Below are 20,628 nucleotides of genomic sequence, written 5' to 3'. Positions count from 1 at the left end.
ATCTCAACGAAGCACACCTTACTAATCTCCGCTTCGTTCTCTAATCTTTAGAATTAGGAAAATTTCAGGTTAGAAATCTCTGGCCTGAACCGAAAGAGAACTTCAAAGGAACAAAGTTAATAAGCCATACCCTTACCACTGAAATGTGGTTGCTCCTAGATTTTCTTAATTTAGCTCTTTCTCTACCACAACCCACCCAATTGAAGTGGGTCAGAAAATAGTTCTTCTGTCTTCCAGCTACATGTACTCCCACCCCCACATACAACCCAGGGATTATTTCATAAGGCGATGTTGCCAATTACATCAGCATACGAGAGTCCTTTTAGAGCCCCAGCCAGGTATTCTGTTTCCGTAATCACAAGTGAGCCTCAGAAATCTGTAATTTTTTTTTTTAACTTTTCCAGTGATTTGGATGCTCAGTGAGATTGGGGAAACACTGACTCAGTGATATTATACCTATAATTGACACTTTCATTAAAAAATAACCTAAAGGGGCGCCTGGGTGGCTCAGTCGGTTAAGCATCTGACTTTGGCTCAGGTCATGATCTCACGGTTTGTGAGTTTGAGCCCCGTGTCTGTACTGACAGCTCCGAGCCTGAAGCTTGCTTCAGAATCTGTCTCTCTTGCTCTCTGCCCCTCCCCCGCTAGTGCTCGGTCTCCGTCTCTCAAAAATAAATGTTAAAATAAAAAAAGAGAGAGAGACATTGTACAAGTAGGTATGTGTTCACTGAATGTGTCTGAATCTTTCACAATACTGGGGTCTGCAGCAGTGGGGGGATGGGGAGCTGCCTATATTTGAAATTCTAGGAGAGCAAGTAGCTGGCCACCCATGGCCACTAGGAGCAATATTAACTCGCAAAGGCAAATAGCAGCTGTACACACATGTATGTTTTCCTGGATCCCAAGAATACATCAGCATCTAAGACACCACATCACAGGGTTCAAGGGCAGTGGTTTAAAACTGTCCCCTCTGAATCACTGCAACATAAGAAGGGGCAGAATAAATAACAATGTCCTGTGCCCGATTCTTCCTCCCATCATGGGGATACTGCTAAGAATCCTTAGCAACACTGCAACACTAATGCACAGCGCAGGCAGACCCGGGGCGGGGATTCTGAGGAACGTTGGACTTAAAATCTCCAGCACTGAATAAGGCATTGAAACAAATGTAAGGAACTAAAATTAAAATACTTCTCTCCTTGCCAGCACCTACCTCTTCTCCCTTAAATACTTGTTTCCTCAGACAATAATCTCTCCACAACAAAGATGGAATTTTAACCAAAAGCTGTATAAACACTCAATTCTCTCAATCTGGCAAAATAAATACATTCTGCAAAAGGTCTCTCCAGATCAACTTTCCCAATAAGCTGACCCTGACAACACAGCACCGCATGCTACCCAAACTGCTCCTGGGGTTAGAAGCTGCAAGTCTCTGCCTGTGTCCAGGGCTAGGTCACTGTTTCTGGAATACAGAACATCTAATGGGAACCAGAGGCCAGTAAGTCCTGTTCCCCCTCACCTGACTTTATCCACAGCTGATATGTTCTTATCTTAGTAAAACAGAATTTTAAACATACATTTAGGTTATGAGAACTCTCAGCAGACACTATGGAGGGCTCAAAACCGACCGAGGGTGTGACACCTAATAATTAGGTGTCAAATACTGCAGGAATTCAAAGAGTGGAAATCTTTGCTGGAAAAAAAATCAGAGAAGTCTTTACAGCAGGGGCAGGATGTAACTGGCCTTAAAGGAAACTCAGGATTTGGGCCACCTGATGAGGAAAGGCCATCTTGTCTCACATTTCCCACAAGATGGGGCATGTCCACCTTAGATTTTTCTAGGCAAAGGTCAGAAACTGGTCTGATCTCGTTAAGCAGTCCTAGAAACTTCTCTCCGGGGGTTGCGTAGGCATGGTGGGAATCACTGCATGGCTCCTTCCAAAGAAAGACCTTCCCTCAATCTCCACAACCTCTGACCCTTTTACAACTTAGAAACGAGGAAGGGGCTCAAGAGTCCCAATACCAGTCTTTAGCAAATTTGAAAATGTGAATCTCAGGCTGCTTACTTATTTTAGGATGGAGGGTTTTCCCAATAGGATTTTAATGTTGTTTATACTTCATCACCGGCCATCAACATACAAGCAATAAACATTTCCCAAATGTATGTGTAGAACAAAGATATAGGTTAGGCACCTGAAGAGTCAATAGACTTCACCTCTGACCTTAGCAAAGCTCTCTTTGGTCCCAAATGCACTGGGTTAGCTGCACTGGGATCCAAGTAAAGGCAGTATGATTAGATTTCACCATGTACATATGAAAGCACTAAGGTAAAACAAAGAAAAACAAAAGAAACAACAACCAAAAAAACTCCTTTGGTCAATGAGGTCTTACCAGGTTGCCCTTTTTTTCCGTCCTGCCTGCCCTCTTCTCTGGGCCACACTCTACAAGCAGCACCTCCCCAACCACAGGCCTGAGTTTAGCCATGAGAACCACCCACTTTGAATAATGGAATGTAAGAGTCAACAGAGAATAAGGACCATCAGGCAGAACCCCGGGGGGCAAGTTCTCAGAATAGAGATTTTACCAGCCAGGTAAGAGAGAGCTATTGGTGAGGCCAAGGATTCCCCCAAATCAACAAGCCTGCTCTGTTATTTTGCATGAGATCCTACCACTTCTAGTCAAGAAGCATCTCAATAAGCAAACAGTCCATCCTAAATGGGTCCAAGCCTTCAATTCTAACTTCAGCAAGACTCTCTCCATGGTCAACACTCAAAGTTCACTATGGCTAAGCAAATGAATGAATGAATGAATGAATGAGCATGAAATCCTAAATGGAAAACACAAAGATACAAAAGATATTTCATTCCAAAGTAAGTGGCCAGTACAAGATGCAGATTTTCAACGCATTTAGCTGAAAACAGAACTCTTAAACCCCTTACATCTGGAGTCTAACAGGGTCAGAGTGTGTGGAGACTGGAGAGGCTCTTTCTTTGGGAAGAACTAGGCACTGATACCCCACCCACCCCTCCCATCCTCACCCCACCCCCAGTTTTACTGCCACAACCCTGGGAAGAATAGCAGCCAGGACCGCTAGAGGAAGCAGGGAGATACCAGGGGAAAGTGAATCATAGTTGAACTTTGTATTATTTAAATTTGAGTCTTTAGCAGGGGTGAAAGGTATAAAAAATAGGTGAAGGGTATCAAGAGGTATAAAATAAGTAAGCTGTTGAGGATGTAAGGTACAGCATGGAGACTATAGTTAATAACACTGTGTGGCATATTTGAAAGTTGCAAGAAAGTAAGTCTTAAAAGTTCTCACCACAAGAAAAAAATATTTTGTAACTATGCATGGTGATGGATGCTACCTAGACTTCACAGTGGTGACCAGTTTGCAATGTGTACAAATATAAAATCATTACACTGTACACCTGAAACTAAAAGATGGTGTATGCCAGCCATGCCTCAATAAAAAAGGGTACATAATAGCAACCAAAACTGCAGAATTTTTTAAAGTTTATTGAGAGAGAAAGGGGGGATGGAAGAGGTGAGGAGAGGGAGGGAGGGGGGAGAGGGAGAGAGAGGGATGAAGGGAAAGGGGGGGAGGGAGAGAGGATGCGCACAAGAGCAGGAAAGGGGCACAGAGAGGAGAGAGAGATTCCCAAGCAGGGTCCACACTCTCAGCATGGAGCCCAATGCAGGGCTCAGACTCAAGAAATGTGTCATCGTGACTTGAGCCAAAATCAAGAGTCGGATGCTTAACCGACTGAGCCACCCAGACGTCCTTATACTGAAGAATTTTTTAAATTGAAGCTCTACATTTCATCCAGAAGGACATACTAACTTTAATGTATAAAATTTAAAGAGTGGGACATTAAAGAAAGCTGCTTTATGATTACATCTTAGAGAGACTTATTCAGCAAACCACATACATATGAATAAATAAATAAATGAGCAAAGCAAATTTGACTGGGTATTAATAACTGGCTAGGTGCTTTCATATAGATCATCTTTTTTATTAACTGAGGTGCAGGCTTGTTAAAAGATTACTCAGATGATAAGGAAGAGAAAGTTTAGGGGGGAAAAGACATACCCAATAGCTTCATTTTGGCAGTGAATTCTTTCTAAAATACTCTAATATTTCACCTTTTTTTCCAAGAAGATAAATGACCGCATTCTTTTTAAATTGTAAATGTCTTTCAGATATTGGATCACAATAATGTGGTAAAACTCTCTTGAGAACATTAATCTCCCTCAATATATTCACAACTTGCCTTTATCCAGAAGATGACAGTTCTCTTGAGAAACAAATACAACATTCTTCTTTAAAAATAAAACCTGCCATCGACCAGAACCGATCCGGGTCCATGAATCAGTCGGGGCCGGCATACAAAATTGGCCAGCACTCTGGCAACATTACTATCTGGTCTGTCAACTCTGCTACTCACATGCTCCAATAAGCCGACCAAAGAAAAGCCCCAAGGTTACCTCATGCCCCAAATCCATCCAATTTAAAAAGCATGGGCTTAATCAAGACAAACTACTTCTGGAATACAAAAATCATCCTAAGACTAAGAAACCTCATGTGATTATCCCTCATGTTGAGACTATTTTTAGGTTCCTAAAATGCCTTTCCAATTCTGTATTTTCTTGATCTTTGATGTTGATGTCAAGAGCACCAGCTAAACATGTCGCTGTGTGCATCTTTCCAGAGGGGGGGGAGGGGGGAAAGCTGCCCTGCACAGAGCTGATAATCAACACGAAACGGCAAGGCACGTGTACCATGCACTTACACTTCTTCCTCCCAGTCTACTCCTTTGGCTTCACCCATCTTGCAACCCAAAAAGAACCAACTGAGTTTAAAAGTACAGGTCCAGGGGTGCCTGGGTGGCTCAGTCGGTTAAGTGTCTGGCTCTTAATTTCAAATCAGGTCATGGGCTCACGGTTGGGGAGATCAAGCCCCACAGTGGGCTCTGTGCTGACCATGCAGAGCCTGCTTGGGATTCTTTTCCTCTCCCTCTCTCTCTGCCTCTCCCCTGCTCTCTTTCTCTCTCAAAATAAACCAACTTTAAAATATATACGTAAGTCCAATAGTCAAACATTACTGGTGAATATATAAAATGTGGAAAGCAAAAAGCCACTGTGGAAAGCAGTTTCTTACAAAGTTAAATATAAACTTACCACACAACCCAGCAATTCCACTCCTGCGGGATCTTGCCAAGAAAAATGAAAACATATGTCCACACGAAGATTTGTACACAAATGTTGATAGCCGTATTCGTAATTGCAAAAAAAGTGGAAACTACTGAAATAGCCATCAGCTAGGTAAACAAAATGTGGCATTCCAAACATGATGGACTACTGAGTACTAAGAAAGAAAAAATATATAAGTACATGTTGCAACATGGATGAAACTCAAAACCATTGTGCTAAGTGATGGTCAGACCTAAAAGACCACACATTGTAAGATTCCATTTGTAGGACATGTCTAAAAAAGGCAAATTTATAGAGACGCAGTGGATTAGTGGTTGTCTAGGGCGAGAAGGAGTAACAGAGATGGCAAATGGGCGTGAGGGACCATTCTGGGGTGAGGGGAAGGTTTTAAAACTGGATTCTGGTAATGGCTGTACAACTATAAGCTTCCAAAAATTAAAAAACTGTACATTAAAATTGGTAAATTTTATGAAATATACTCATGGCTCAATGAAGCCAGCTTTTTAAAGATCGAATACAAAAAGTGAAGAAGAGGGCCATCTGCCACGTTAGGTAGTAAAACATATCTTTCGAGGAAGTGAGAGGGTAGGTTCCATTTATGGTTATATTTAATTCTTGTTTTTCCTCTAGAAAGACTTAATTGTCAAACATTGGGTTACCACAGATTTCATCAGTTCTCTGACTTAGTTTCAAAATGGGGAAGACCTGGATTCTCCACATTCTGGAATGTTGGGAATGTCGTTAGCGTGATCACAATGGTTTTGTTTAGACTGCTCAATTTCTTTACCCATATATCCAGTGTCGCAAATACTTTTCAGAACAAGAGAAAAATAAGTTAATAATCCAGATTCCATGAACTCTGATGGCCTAGGAGCAGGACTAGCGGGTAGATGTAGAGCACAATTACTTCTCTTGCCCCAATGGTCATGTTTGGACATCACCTGAACATCATGCATTCAAAAAAGCATGTTCGTCATCTCTGATCCAAAAGTGGCGGCGGCGTGGGGGGGGGGGGTGCCTGCTCATTTGAAGGCAGGGCTCATTTCCTTTGACATAATGGGGTTACTCTGCATGCTGCATGCAGTGCCCTGCCTTCTTCTGACAACTACACCCCACCTCCTTTAAAAAAAAAAGCTGTCCCTCTGAGCGGCCTCCACCTCCACTCAGGCTGTATTCTGACCATAGGTGTTCCCTGAGAGATGGGAATGTGTCTTCAGCAAGGCTCCTGTGAGATACTCCCTGGGACTTTTAGGAGAAGGGTAGGGGAAAGAATGGGGAGGGAGAGAAGAGGGAAGAAAAGGAAGGGAATGAAAAGGGGTGATACAGAGAAGGAGAGAGGCCTTCCTTTCCGGTGGAGAAATGGGAAAGCAGGAGCCCAGCAGTTGCCCCAGCCCGGTACAGAGAGCTGGTTTGAGAAAAGGAGCCAAGGAGGGCCCTGGGTGCAGGGAGCCTGAGGGCCTGTGGGGGCTATAACCTTTGGGCACAGGATTTGGGGTCACAGGAGCCGGGACACTCTCCCTGTAGCCCAAGCTGGGTGTCTGTCACTCGCTATTTAAGTGACAAATCCTCACACTGGATCCTTACTCAGGCTCTCATCTCAGATGCCACAGTAAAAGGGGACCTAGAACTCCAACATTTCTGTCTGATCAGCTCATCTCTGAAGTCAGGAGCTAAATTCACTTCATGGACCTCCAGAAGTGACATACACACTCTTCAGAGTCAAACTGGGCTGAAGTCAACAGATGACCTACAATGTCCCCAGCTGAACCCACAGGTAAGGAAGAACATTTTTATCATTCATTCCTTTGGCTATCAGCTGCTCCTTGGTCTGTTCTGCCCCAGGCAGAGGGCCCGGCCCACCCCCACCCCATGTACTCCATGTGCTATTCACCTCTAACATTGCAGTCACCCCAGAAGACCTCTGCAGCAGGCCCAGTGTGGTCTTAGGGCTATTTCCATTCTGAAAGCATGTGCTACTCTTTGACTCTCCTACAGGAATCAGCCAACAATGAAAAGAATCACAATTAACTGGAAATGAATAGCTTTAGACTATTTTAAAACCCTCATGAAATGAAAAGCCACTGTAACAGCTGGGTCCAAGAGGGACCCCATGCTGCCAGTGAGGTGCACCTGACCTCCTCTGCTCCACGGGGGACTTGGCTGCACAGAGCTGAGGGGGACTGGGGAGGGAGACCAGGAAGCTGCTCACAGAGCAGGGGCTGAGGAGGAATAAGGAAAACTCTGAGGCTAGGCGGGAACAAGGGGAAAGGAGGAGACAAGGGGGAAGCTGTCCAGGGGGGTAGGGGGGAGGGGGTGCGGTACTGGGGCTCAGCTGGACCAGGAGGCCTCAAGGCGCAAGGATAATCCTCCAGGCACTTAATCCCTGAATATCGCTGAAGACAGGATATGCAAACATGCTGCCGATCACCCTAATTTATTCTGAACAAGACACCTGGAAGAGAAGCCTAACACGGGGGCTCAATCAAGGCACCACACCCCTGGGGCCAGGCGAGCCTGGATTTGCCACACCCCTGCCCTGGCAGTGCGCATGGAAAAGCCTCTCCAATCTTCTCCCGTTAGAAGCCCCAGCCTGCTCGGTGCCTGTGCCAAATGGGGGCCCTAGAACCAGCTGCCTGGTGAAGACAAACTCCTATTAACTGGCTGTGAAACCCTGGCCCTTCTATCTCTCAATTGCCAACCACTTTCTGTGTTTAGGGATAAGAAGCAAACAGCATTAATGTGAAAGATGGGAATACTTCCTTCAACAGTAACAAAGATGAAACATTTTCCCCCTACGGCCCACACATCCACAAACCACCATGCCTCATATGTGATGCCAGGGGGGTTTATGGGGTATAAATATCACGGTGAGGCAAGAACTTGCAATTTAAGGAGAAAAATAAGAAACCTATGTGGTTTTATTTATACTTAGCCCTGAATCCCAACTATGGGCCAAGTATATAGGGGATGCAGAAATTGGCTCATCCCCTGGCCTGACTACAAAGGAAAAAAAATAATAAAGGTCCACGTAGATCAATGCACTTGCACAAAAGCACAGGGATACAGATTTGTACACCCAACACACAGTACCCATTACACCACATGCAATCAGTTTTTCATTTATCTCTAAAGAAATGCTGAAAGCTAAGGGCAAAATCCCCAATAACTGGGTAAAGACAGAGAGAAGCTGAAATGTGTTACTAAAGGCATTCCAGGTATCAGGTGTCCTAGGGTCACAGGATCCACAAGATGACATATTGTTAGATCACTGCTGTCCAACACACGTAATCACTGAGCATGTGAAATGGGACTAGTGCACACGGGTGTGCCCTGTAAGTGGCAAACACACAACAGATTTCAAACACTGTAAAACAACAAATGTCAACTATATCATTAATAAGTTTTATATTCAGTGCATATTGATAATATTCTGGACACACCAGGTCAAATAAAATATATTACAATTAATTTCATTTGCTTCCCTTGTGATTAGAAAAATGAAAATGACCTACGTGGCTTTGTATTTGTGGCTTGCTTATATTTGTTAGGTAGTGAGGATTGAAGATGTTCCCTTCAAAAGACTGTGATAAGTACATTCGTTTAGCAATAGCTGCACCTTATTACTACGAAGGCAGGCATAAAATTAAGCAGAAAATGGCACGCTTAAGGTCCACTTAATATCATAAATGTGTACATCTCAGGTCTGGTCAATAGTCCAAGTTAAGGATAAAGAACGCTGTAATTTAATAGATTCACTCTGCCACACACAGGAGGAGGAAAGATGATCCAACCATGTCACTTCACTCCAGACTGCCGGACCTCTACGCACACTCAACTAGTACTCTGTTCCACACGGTCCAGAAAATGAGTTTTTCTCTAGCTAGAGCTGGACAATTTTCCAAAGCTTTCCATAGGGAATTTAACTTCCTCATCAGCTCATTCTAATTGCCATGGCCTCCGCTTTACGTAAACCGCAATGTTACAGCTCCGTGCCTGGATTAGGACCGAAACAGCAAAAGTTGTCTGGAGAGACTGAGCCACTTGCTGATGCAAATTTGGAATAAGACTGGTCACTACAGACGGAAACATATCTTCACGTTGTCCACATCACCTGGTGGTTTGACAATAGCAGGACTAAAGGAAGGAGGAAATACAAGGAAAATCATTGCGAACACACAGAAGACACAAAGCAGAGGGGCGCCTGGGTGGCTCAGTCAGTTAAGCGTCCGACTTCAGCTCAGGTCATGATCTCACGGTTCGTGGGTTCGAGCCCTGCGTCGGACTCTGTGCTGACAGCTTGGAGCCTAGAGCCTGCTTCAGGTTCTGTGTCTCCCTCTCTCTGACCCTCCCCTGCTCATTCTGTCTCTGTCTCTCTCTCTCTCTCAGAAATAAAACATTAAAAAAATTTTTTTAAAGGAGACACAGAGAAGCAGCAGCCCCTCTCTGTGGCTATGGATTACAACGGAGTTAGAACCATAGTGCCCAGTCTACCAGCACTTCTTTAAAGGTAGGTGATAAATGGGTGCCTGGGTGGCTCAGTTGGTTAAGCGTCTGACTTCAGCTCAGGTGATGATCTCCCTGTTCGTGGGTTCAAGCCCTGTGCTGACAGCTCAGAGCCTGCAGCCTGCTTCAGATTCTGTGTCTCCTCCCTCTCTCTGCCCCTCCTCTGCTCATGCTCTCTCTCAAAAATAAACATTAAAACAAAAACTTAAAGGTAGGTTAATAAGGAACAGGATTAACATTAGCAATTAGAGTAACAGCCACAATAGCAGTCATTTACTTAAATGATTACCTTGCAAGATTTTATTTTACTTTTCAAAAAAAGTGTCTTTTGACTAATTATAAGCGAGTATTTTCTCGTTTAATGCTTATACCACTTTGGAATTAGATGCTGTTGTCATCATTGCCAGGTTCCAGATTAGGAAATGGCCACCTAGAAAGTTGATTTTTGCCAAAGAGGCACAGTTTATAAAGGAAGGAGGTTGAATTTAAACCCAGCTTCCAGGCCCAAAACAGGTCACTGGGCTGCATATTAAATACAGCACTAGCAATAATAATTACCAAAAAAAAAAAAAGTAAAAAACCCCAAAAAAACCAGTCTGGCCAACAGACCAACCTTTTCACTACTTGAAAAAAAAACAAAAAACAAAAAAACTTAGATGCCTTTAAAGATGAAACAGTTCTCACATCTGCTGCTGGCACAACCAGAGCTCCTTCTAAGAAGCTTGAATGGACCAACTTGAAAAAGGCATGCTTCTGGCCGTTCGCCCTCACTCACACACCCCTGCCTCATTCCAGGGGAGGGTAGCATTTTTACTTCTGTCCTTTCATTTGCAGAGCGAATGTGTGACAAGTAAGTTTAAGGAACTCAGCAGTCATAAATTTCTTTTCCATATAGCTTTGCTAAAGAAATTAAGTCAGTAACAGTGAAAATGTAAAGCTGATTACAGACCAGTGATGTGGCTATTTTTATACTCAGCCAAGCTGGGAAACTACAGATTTGGGTGGAGGTTTCCATGTTTTGGCAACAATTTGGAAAAGCAGAGCTTCTGGATACGTAGATGCTTCTCTATGATTAGAATGTTTCTGCTCCTTAAGAAGTTATTCTAATATCCTGTATAACAGCTCTTGCTAAGCTATATAAAATGAAATATCGCAACGCTTTAGACTTAAAAGCACCAATATTATAATCAAAGTAGAACCCTAAAACACATCGCCCAACCAGACAGGAATGGGGCAGAGAGGACAGGTGGTATTTGTTCTGGAAGCCACAACCCAGAGGCACCCTGACCACTGGCAGGCTGCCATCTGAGCCTGAGGCAGATGTCACCAGGATAGGGTGAGCCACTCTTTCTGTTTTCCTTTGCCACCTTGGATATAAACAACTGCTTGCCATGTAAGGAGAATAAAATGCACTTTGTTCCAAGGGGTATGAGCTTAAAATAACCAGGGGTTGCTTTAAAGAAGAGGAAGAGGGGTGCCTGGGTGGCTCAGTCGGTTAAGCGTCTGACTTTGGCTCAGGTCATGATCTCACAGTTCGTGGGTTCAAGCCCCGTGTTGAGCTGTGTGCTGACAGCTAGCTCAGAGCCTGGAGGCTGTTTCAGATTCTGTGTCTCCCCTTCTCTCTCTTGACCCTCCCCTGCTCATGCTGTCTCTCTCAGAAATAAATAAAAAACATTAAAAAACAATCTTTTTAAATAAATAAATAAAAAAGAAGAGGAAGAAAGCAAACTTGTCACCAAACAAGACACTAACAGTAATGCAGCCGTCAACAGATTGGCCCCGAGACAGGCAGGGATAGAAGTCATTTTGAGGAAAACTCTTTTAGGCTTTTGGAGGCTCTGGAGGAAAATGATAGAAAAAGGAAACAAAGGGCATGCCAGACATGGTATGAAGTGGTATAACATAGAAAGAATCTAATTACAGAGGTTTTGGTCAAGATTGTTGAATGGGTGTGTAGATAAGGATAGTGGAAGGAAGGAGGTTTTTCTTAAAAGATCCCCTAGGAAATCCTGAATGGCATACAGGACTGGTCATAGTTTCTCTGCCTGTATTTTAAATAGTTTTCCCCCAATTTACAAAAAGCTCATAGGAAAGAAATGTGAAACGTTTTTTAATCAGAAGAGAGAAAGGATATAGCTTCACCTCCTCTCCACATGCCCCTCCTCAATCTAAGTTTACAAAAACAAAGATCTAAGAAGGCTCCAAGAGCATTCGAAGCAACTTGCCCCCACGGTAAATGTGGATGGGGTGGCCACGAAATACAATTCGACTGGAGAGAATGGCAGGCTACTCATCACCACCCAGTCCTGCGTGAGGATCTCCCGACAAGGCTGATCCAGGACCTCAGGGCCCTTTCGATTCTTCCTAGGGCCCCAGCACATGTTTATGTCTGGGTCCTAGCTTGCATTTTAATTTTGGCTGCCTTCTAAAGAAAGAAAAAGCAACCCACTGTTCATGAGCCTTTGGCTCCCAAGTTCCCACATCCTCTGGGTGGCTGGGAAGAGACTATGCCAAGCAGTTAAGTAACTGCAGGTCGTAATCATCCAGGGCAAGTTAGTGCTCTTTCATTTTTGAAAAATGATCACCAACGTGTCAACTTTCATACAAGGAGATGGTCAAGTTACATGAGCAGTCCTGTCCAATTAAGAGACTCGGCGCAGAAGTTAACTCACTGAAATGCCTCGACAAATATTTGTTCATGTGATTCTTACTCAGCAGCGCGTGAAGGGACTGAGTTCTGGTGCCTTCTGACCTTCACGTCCCTGCTCAATGGCATCTGCCTCCTGGGATTCCCTACTGGTCTCCAACCCAGCTAGTCCAAGTCTATACCAAGTCTAATTACTTCATGGACATCAAGGAATTAGCTCCACATAGGACTCCCAAGGTCACGGTCTATGGCGCAGAGACAAAAGTACAACATTTAGAAGCCCTGTGCTATGAGCAGCCAGAATGGAAGTTCATCTGGCTCTGCCTATTAATCTGCCACTTTCTAAGGGGTCATTTCATTTCCCCAGTTCTCAATCCAGCTATAAAAGGAATTCTCCCACTACATTATTCCAACCACAATCTGCCTTGTACTATAGTGGACAGCAGATGTGTTAACCTCGTTAAAACTGTAAGCTCCATGAAAGCAGGTTATCATCCTTCATGTACGGATCTTCTAACACTCAGTGATTCCATCAACACGGATGGCTCACAGGAGATGCGACAATGACGAAGACCAGCCTGGACCTCCATAAGCCACAGCCTAGGAGCACAGTGCCTGGTGCACAGAAGGACCTCAATACAATTAAACTGACTTATAGAGCCTGCAGCACTTGCCCTGAAACAGGCAGATATGTATGCCCTTTGGCCCAATTTTTGACTAAAGGGACTGAGGATGTCACCTAAGGTGAACAGTGACAGAACAAGCTCCCTGCGTGTGGCTAACAATGGCAGGACCTCTTCCCACTGTCTGCTACCTCCACAGAAGGAAGACTCTGGGAGCACAGGCAACTAGCTGAGGGTTAGCTCCCTGTCTTCCTCGGGTTTCCTGGAGGCAGCGCCACCAGGCTGGGAGGCCAAGATGTGCAGAATAGACAGTGTGTTGGGAACATTTCCTCCACTGGACTGAGCAAAGACTTATCCTGTGAGCTGGGGAGCATGGTTAGGTGGGGCCCAGGGACATCTTGGTTCCATACTGCCACAGGAGGGAAGCTGCTGCCACTGGAAAGCAGACGACCATCCAGACCCAGCACTAAACCAAGGAACAGGCTGTCCATGGGGTGAGACCCTCAAGACCCTCCTTAGAATCCATCAAAGCTCTGTGTATGGTCAGACTACTGATGCACTCATTACTTCTGAGTAGCATTTTATTGCATCCAGTGCAAACAGTTCCTAAAAACGGTCAATGGTAGGTCAACTGGTTGGCATAGCAACCAGTGACTGGTTTTCCAACTGAAGGTAGAATTCTTTTCATTCACGTATGACAGGTTATCAGGTCTGGAGACAGTGGCACACGATACAGAATAAACCCTTGTCATTCTACTCTTGATCCTGAAGAGGTAGCTGTTAAAGGTAAACAGCAAAAATTCGATAATGGTTTTCTAGGTACTTTCAATAGATCTCAGGCTTTTAAGTTTACTTATTTATTTTGAGAGAGGGAGGAGAAAGCACAAGTGGGGAAGGAGCAGAGAGAGAGGAAGAGCGAGAGAATCCCAAGGAGGCTCTGCCTGGTCAGCACAGAGCCCGATGTGGGGCTCGAACTCACAACCATAAGATCGTGACCTGAGCCAAAGTCCAATGCTTAATCAACTGAGCCACCCAGAGGCCCCTAGATCTTGGGCTTTTAATCTGGGGAGTCCAAAGAGGTTCAAAAATGGACTTAACACAGAGAGTTCCGTGCTCTTGAAACTGACAAAGATTATGAACATACAGCATCCCTGTATACAAGTGAACCTCTCCCTAGGAAAAATGGTCCAAAACCTCTCCCTGCAAAAAATGGCATCAGATTTGCAAATGTCCATCTGTGATTCAAAACACTTAGAAATCACTGCTAAGTGGCCTTTCCTGGTTTGCAAAATGGACTCCTCTTGGTGGAAAACACTTCACTCTGTGCTGCCCTAGAGCAAAGGGAAGCTGTTCGGCCTTATATTCCTCACAGCGCACTCTGCCAGAGTTCCTTTTTCTGTCTGAGTTTCCATCACTGCCGCCAACAAAAAGAACTGGACAGATGCAGTGAACAGAGTCTCACAGATGTTGCTGTGGCTGTTCTGTAGTCACTTAGCACTTTAAAAAGAAAAAGGGGCACCTAGGTGTCTCAGTCAGTTAAGTGTCACACTCTTGATTTCGGCTCAGGTCATGACTCACAGTTCCCCAAGTTCAAGCCCTGCATCACAGGGCTCCACATGCCCACTGAGCCTGCTTGGGATTCTCTCTTCCTCTCCCTCTCTCCCTGCCGCTCCTCTGTGCTCTCAAAATAAATAAACTTAAAAAAAAAAAAAAGCAGGGATTATCTAAAAAAAAAAAAAAAAGAAAGAAGAAGAAGAAGAAAAAAACATGCTGGATTAACCTAACCAAACCCTTCTGGAAATCAAAGAAAAAAGCAAAGAGAAGACCAATCTTGTTCTTACCAATCGCCATGCCTAACAGGGATAAGAAAAGTTGAGTTGCAGTATAAAAAAGTAATAGAATGATTGTGAGGGAAATTGATACAGTAGAGGATGAATTGTTTATGTCAGTTTACTTTATGATAAACTTTGGTGTTCAGCAAGTATCAATTTAAGGAGAAAAGAAAAAGAGTATAGCTTCTCCTACTGTACAAGTAAACTTCTTGGACTATAACCAACTTTTGTCACAATCAGATTCTATGATGACCAATGGTCATGGTATTTACATAGCAAGACAATGTATATCCAGTGAACACCATTCACTACAGAAGAAATTGAACTAGACAGCAGGTAAGGTTAGAGGAGGTGACCCGCCACACATAACCCACTGGAATAGCAGTCAAAACACAATGCACAGACTTTTCTGAATGGTGGACATGTTTCTTGAATACAGGGGAGAAGAGAGACCTGCATCTTCTGAACCTCAACCTGAATTTTGCTATCTCCACTCCTCTTCCCCATCTTTTGATTAAATTCTAGAGTAGGAGAGCTAAATATCCGATGACATCCACGAAAGGCTTTATCACCTGTGTGTGTGCTTGTGTGTAATTCAATAAACGTTAATCACCTACTATGTGACAGATACGCCACCAGATACATGGAATATAAAATTGAAGAATGTGGCAGACTCCTTCCTTCAAACAAAAGAATTTGTTTTGAAATACATGGTTACATCTACAAAGCTACTTCTTAAAATGCTGACTAAATTTACTGATACCCATCCGTGAGTCTGATGTTGAAGACTAGTTTTTTGTTCACTGCAGATGGGTGGAGTTGGGAAGTTGATGGTTGATTAACAATCCTTCTCTCTCATTAAACCACCTACACTTTTCAGCTCATGGGTAGTAACCCAAAAAGAAGAAATTTCTAAATCATGTAGCATCTTGAGAATAATCAAATAATTGTATGCTTACAGTTTTCAGCTTGAAGTGAACCCTGTCTGGGTCCATAATAAACTGATTTCTTTTAATACCATTTAATTACAGAGGACACAGTGGTTATACTTCCATACGCTAGTGATTTTTTATAAAGGATACCATCAGTATCATATACCCATATAATTAACAGGAAAAGAAAACCTAGACTCCTTTTCTCTATCACCCACTTAAAATATACCCAAGAGGCCTTTGATATATTTAGTTTTGTTTTGTTAACTCCTATATTCATCAAGCAAGGTAGAGAAAATTCAGTTGGTTTCTAGCTAAATAACACACAACACTGAACAGTGAATATTTCTAGTAACATTAATTTAAAATGTCACATCATAAAATCCTTAAAGTATTTCTAGGTCCCTTACTATCTACTTGGTTGCTTTCAGATCTTCAGATTAAAGCATCTCCCCAACAAAAATTCACCATGAATGTATAGTTGGCAATAAGTATATACCCTCTGCAAACAACTCAGAGAAAAGCACTTTCTATTGTTAGAAATTCAGTGCAGTTGGCATTAAGACCATTGCTGGGCTGTCTGTACAGATGCTATGTGGATAGAAGCGTCAGTCTTCCACATTTAAAATGTTGGAAAGCTAGGTTATCAAGAAAAGGAATGATGGGTGTGCTTCCAGAGATTACTTATATTTTCTTCAAATTCAGGTTTTAGGCAAATGTTGCCACAAACAAAATAGGAAGACAAATACTTTGTAGGATAAAGCACACATATTTCAATAGAGTAATTTATAAGACCGATTTTTTTTTTTTTTATCCTAGGACACCGTTGGGGACTCAGTTACAGCTGTGGAACCACCAGCACCATTAAGGATATCCACAATGTACTAAAAGAAATTTTAAGTAGAAAAATGCACAAAGAGCATTAGATCCATCCATTCAAACATCTGAGTACCTACTGTTTTCAACACTGCTCTAGGCACCAAGGATACAGTGGGAACAAAAGACACAAAATCTGTGCCTTTGTAGAGCTTACATTCTACTAATGAGACTAATATATATCAAAATACATGGGGAGCTAGAAGGTGTTAAGTGCCATGGAGAAAAAACCAGAGAAGAGGGGCAGGGCATGCTGGGAGCTGACGGGTAGCTGATGTGACAGACACCTAAGTGAAGACCTGGGGTACTGAGGGGCACAGCCACGGAGAGGATCTAGAAGAGTGGTCCAGACAGTGGGACAGCGAACATGAGGGCTGAGGCAGGAATGCGCCTGGCAATTTGAAGGGATAATGAGGAAGCCAAAGTGTTTAAATGCCTTAAATTGCTTCCAGATTAAGGGGTTACAATTTGGGGCAAAATGTCAACACATTTTCATAAACTCTTGGAGCAAGAACATGCCTTCATAAATGCTTACTAAAACTACTTAATCTTACCAAGTCTGAAGAAAGGAGGAAGAGAAGGCTGAGTGGGTAATCCAAGGTTACATTGCTAGTAACGCCTGAGAAAAGCCTTTGGAACAAGTATCCCAAACTCAGCACCACAGTCAGTCTCAGGCTTCAACCTTGTAATTATGAGGCTCTTTTCCTCCTCAAAAAATTAAAAAATTATAAAAACAGAATAATCCACCTAATTTTAGAGCTGAAAATGGATCAAATTCACTTTTTTTCCCATTCAACAAACAAGAGAGACCCTATGTATACCCTACATTTTTGTTGAGGAATGAAATATTAAATGCAGCATTACCTAGACCCTAGCTCCCAGCAATTCACGGGATAGGTGCAGAACAGAACAGGATGGCACTGTTTTACTTTAAAAAAAAAAAAAGGGGGGGGGGGACAAATCAACTGCCCTTAGTCGCAAAAGTGTAATAGCAAAAAACTGGAAACATTCTAATTTTCTCTTTGCAAGGAAATGAGTGTACTACGATTTATTTCTACTCTGAAATTCTCTGTAGCAGCTAAAGTAAATAAGAGCTACATGTACCTCAAAACATGACGACAAATTTAAAAATGCAGGAAGTGCATATATAGAATTATGCCATTTATGTAAAATATTAAATGCACAGGCTCATTGGTATTGCTTGTGGACATATAATAAACAGAAGTACCAAAACATGTTTGGAAACTACGTATACTAACTTAGCTTTAGTGGTCATCTGAGAATGGAGGAAGAGAAGGAAGAATGGATAAAACACTTCAGTTGCAGTTTTACTGGCAGAGATATGAAACGAATAATGGCAATGTTAGCAACTTTTAAACATAAGTAGTAGTGTCCATTGTCTTATGTGTGAAATATATTTTTTAATTTTTAATATTTTATTTACTTCTGAGAGAGAGAGAGACAGCGTGAGCAGGGGAGGGTCAGAGAGAGAGAGGGAGACAGAACCTGAAGCAGGCTCCAGGCTCTGAGCTGGCTGTCAGCACAGAGCCCGACGCGGGGCTCAAACCCACAAACCGTGAGATTATGACCTGAGCCGAAGTCGGACGCTTAACCGACTGAGCCACCCAGGTGCCCCATGTGTGAAATATTTCATACTTACTTTTATATTGAAGGGAAAAAGGAAGAGAGACAAAGCTCCTCCATCATAGTCCATTAACTGCAAGCCAAGTTTCCTTAACCTCCAAACCTCAGTTTCTTCACCTTTAAAATGTGAGTGACACTAAGTGTGCCTGCCTCAATGATAATTTGGGAAATGGTGGCTGGAGACGGTGCTTCAATGTCAGGGACACAGTCATGCCCCTATTTGGTCCCCGTGGTCCAAGAACCACTCTTTCTATTTTTCACAGAGTAATTAAGATTTTTCACAATAGGGTTACAACCACCTCCCCCAAAGAGTTATAGAACAAGTCTAAAGCGTGTAAAGGATACAATAATGAATTAATTAATTAATGAAGCATCTCAATGAATGGAGAAGAACGAACCTGGGATCTCCCAGCAAGGGACCACCTCTCCCAATCCAAGTTACGCGAGCGCTGGCTGAAAATTCTAAGAACTGGATACATTTTCTCACAACAAAGTCTATCTTACAAAAGCCCAATGGAGGGTAAAAAAAAAAAAGACACTGGGTAGGCATCATAAGAAAAGATGATCAGATTGCACCCATCAGTAAGAAAACTCCCAGCCACACCTGTGAACAGGTGGGGGCCAGAGCACTCAAAAGCCAGACTCGCTAGGATGCACTCGCCTTTCTCCAACTTTGTTCAAACCACAAGGTGAGGCTGTCGTCTCTCAGAGGAGCATCTGCTGCGTCCTACTGATGGACAGACCAGGTCCTCCCCCTCCCAGCCCTGAGAGTCTTGAGACCACATTCTCGAAAGAACTCGTAACGTCCGCATCCCAGCCAGCTTAGTAGTCTCTCGCGGAAGGAAACCGGAGACGCAGCCGAGTCACCTGGGAGCCTGCGGCCACGGGGGAAGCCGCTGGTCTTGGTGGGCGGCCTTGAGCCCCAGATATGCCTGGACCACTGGGAATAAAGGTGCGCTGATCTGGGGTCCCTGGACAAGCGCAAGCCTGGACGTACAGCCCAGGCGCCAGCCCCTGGGAGACCACTTGTAACTCCTCCACTTCACACTGGGCTCCATCCGTCCGGTCTGCTACCCCCCCCGCATCCCCCCCCCCCCCGGGATCCTGCCCCGCTCCTCCACAAACGCGGAGTGAGAGATCCACACGCAAAGGAGAGCGTGAACCAGGAGGCAGCACCAAACCTGGCAGAACTAAAGCGCGGACACAAACCTGTCCACGGCCGCAGCGGAGGGAAGGCGGGTTAGAGTTGGGTGCCCACCCACCTGGGCTGAGGTGGGGACGGACGGCGGGCGGGCGCCCCTCGCCCGAACTCCAGCACCGCGCCTCCCGGCCCTCCTAGCAGCCGTGGCGGGGAAAAGGACACGGGGTGCGACGGGCTCGAGCAGGCCCGCTGCAGCTTCGCCCGCACCCCCGGGCCAGCCCACGGGCTCCCCGAGTCAGAAAAGGAACAATAGCGGACCCTCGGTCGCCGGAGCCTTCCAGAATCTCCCGCTTGCACCTTCCCCCCGGCTCCTCCAAGTTCAGCGTGGAGCCTGGTCAAGCCCAGAAGCGAGGACCTGGGGGGGGTGGGGGGGCGCGGGGCCACCAGGCAGGTGGGACCCGGCGCCGCCTCGCCGCCCCCCAGGACGCCCTGCAGGGCTGGCCATTCATTCCCGCCCGCGCCTCGCCGCCGGCCCGCGAGGGGCGGTGGGGGACGGGCAGGAGCAAAGCCCGCTCCCAACTTGGCCGGGTCGTCCTCCCTCTGCAGACAGTGGGCGCCGGCGGCGGGCCGGGGAGCCGTGGCGGGACCCTCACTGCCCCCGCGCTCAGCCGCTCCACCGGGCGCGCCGTTCCTCGCCGGAGCCCCAGACACAAAGGCGGGCGGCGAGCCGGCTCCCCGCTCCGGGCAGAGCCTCCCGACCCGCGGCGCGGCGCACTCACCCCATCCAGGCGGCGGCGGCGGCAGCTCCCGGCCCGCGCTGGCTGCGCCGCTCCGCCCGCCGCTTCCCCAGGAAAGCGCGGCCGCCGGGCTTGCTTCCTGCGCGGCTTCCTGCGCCGCGGTCCCTCCTCCTCCCCCGCTGCGGGGGTCAGTGGGCGCCGCGGCTCCCGGGCTGGGCCGGCGGGGCGGGGGCAGCCGCAGCACCACCACGTGGCCGCCCGGCGCCGGCCCCCGCCGACCTGGATCCAGCCGGAGCGAGAAGGGAGGTGCTCGCCTCTCCCCTCCCCTTCCACCCCGCGCGGCCCCAAATTCCGCGAGTCAGGTGACCCGGCCCCGCGCTCCGGCCGGGACCTGCGCGGCGGGGAGGGGGGGTCCGGCGGTTCGGGACCTGCGGGGCGGGGAGGCGGGGAGGTTCCGGCCGTTCGGGACCTGCGGGGAGGGA

The 20,628-nt window shown here is 45.5% G+C and overlaps 2 protein-coding genes across 2 annotated transcripts in view; one reads left to right on the top strand and one right to left on the bottom strand.

Moving 5' to 3' along the window:
• The window catches only part of RAI14 (retinoic acid induced 14), a 139,362-nt gene extending 119,105 nt beyond the window's left edge, over nt 1–20,257 (bottom strand). Inside the window, exon 1 of the mRNA XM_039248246.1 lies at nt 20,189–20,257. The gene's annotated coding sequence lies outside the window, so the exon portion shown is untranslated. The remainder of the gene's footprint in view (nt 1–20,188) is intronic.
• Nucleotides 12,925–20,628, top strand: part of LOC120242461 (collagen alpha-1(I) chain-like) — a 9,015-nt gene continuing 1,311 nt past the window's right edge. Inside the window, exons 1-2 of the mRNA XM_039248244.1 lie at nt 12,925–13,053; nt 19,608–20,508. Of these exons, the coding sequence (XP_039104175.1) occupies nt 12,925–13,053; nt 19,608–20,508 (1,030 nt within the window). The remainder of the gene's footprint in view (nt 13,054–19,607; nt 20,509–20,628) is intronic.

This window comes from Hyaena hyaena, unplaced genomic scaffold, assembly GCF_003009895.1.
Source record: "Hyaena hyaena isolate Hyena2069 unplaced genomic scaffold, ASM300989v1 scaffold_310, whole genome shotgun sequence".
Taxonomy (NCBI): Eukaryota; Metazoa; Chordata; class Mammalia; order Carnivora; family Hyaenidae; genus Hyaena; species Hyaena hyaena.
The sequence above is the reverse complement of the archived record's forward strand: the minus strand, read 5'-3'. Positions and strand labels throughout refer to the sequence as shown.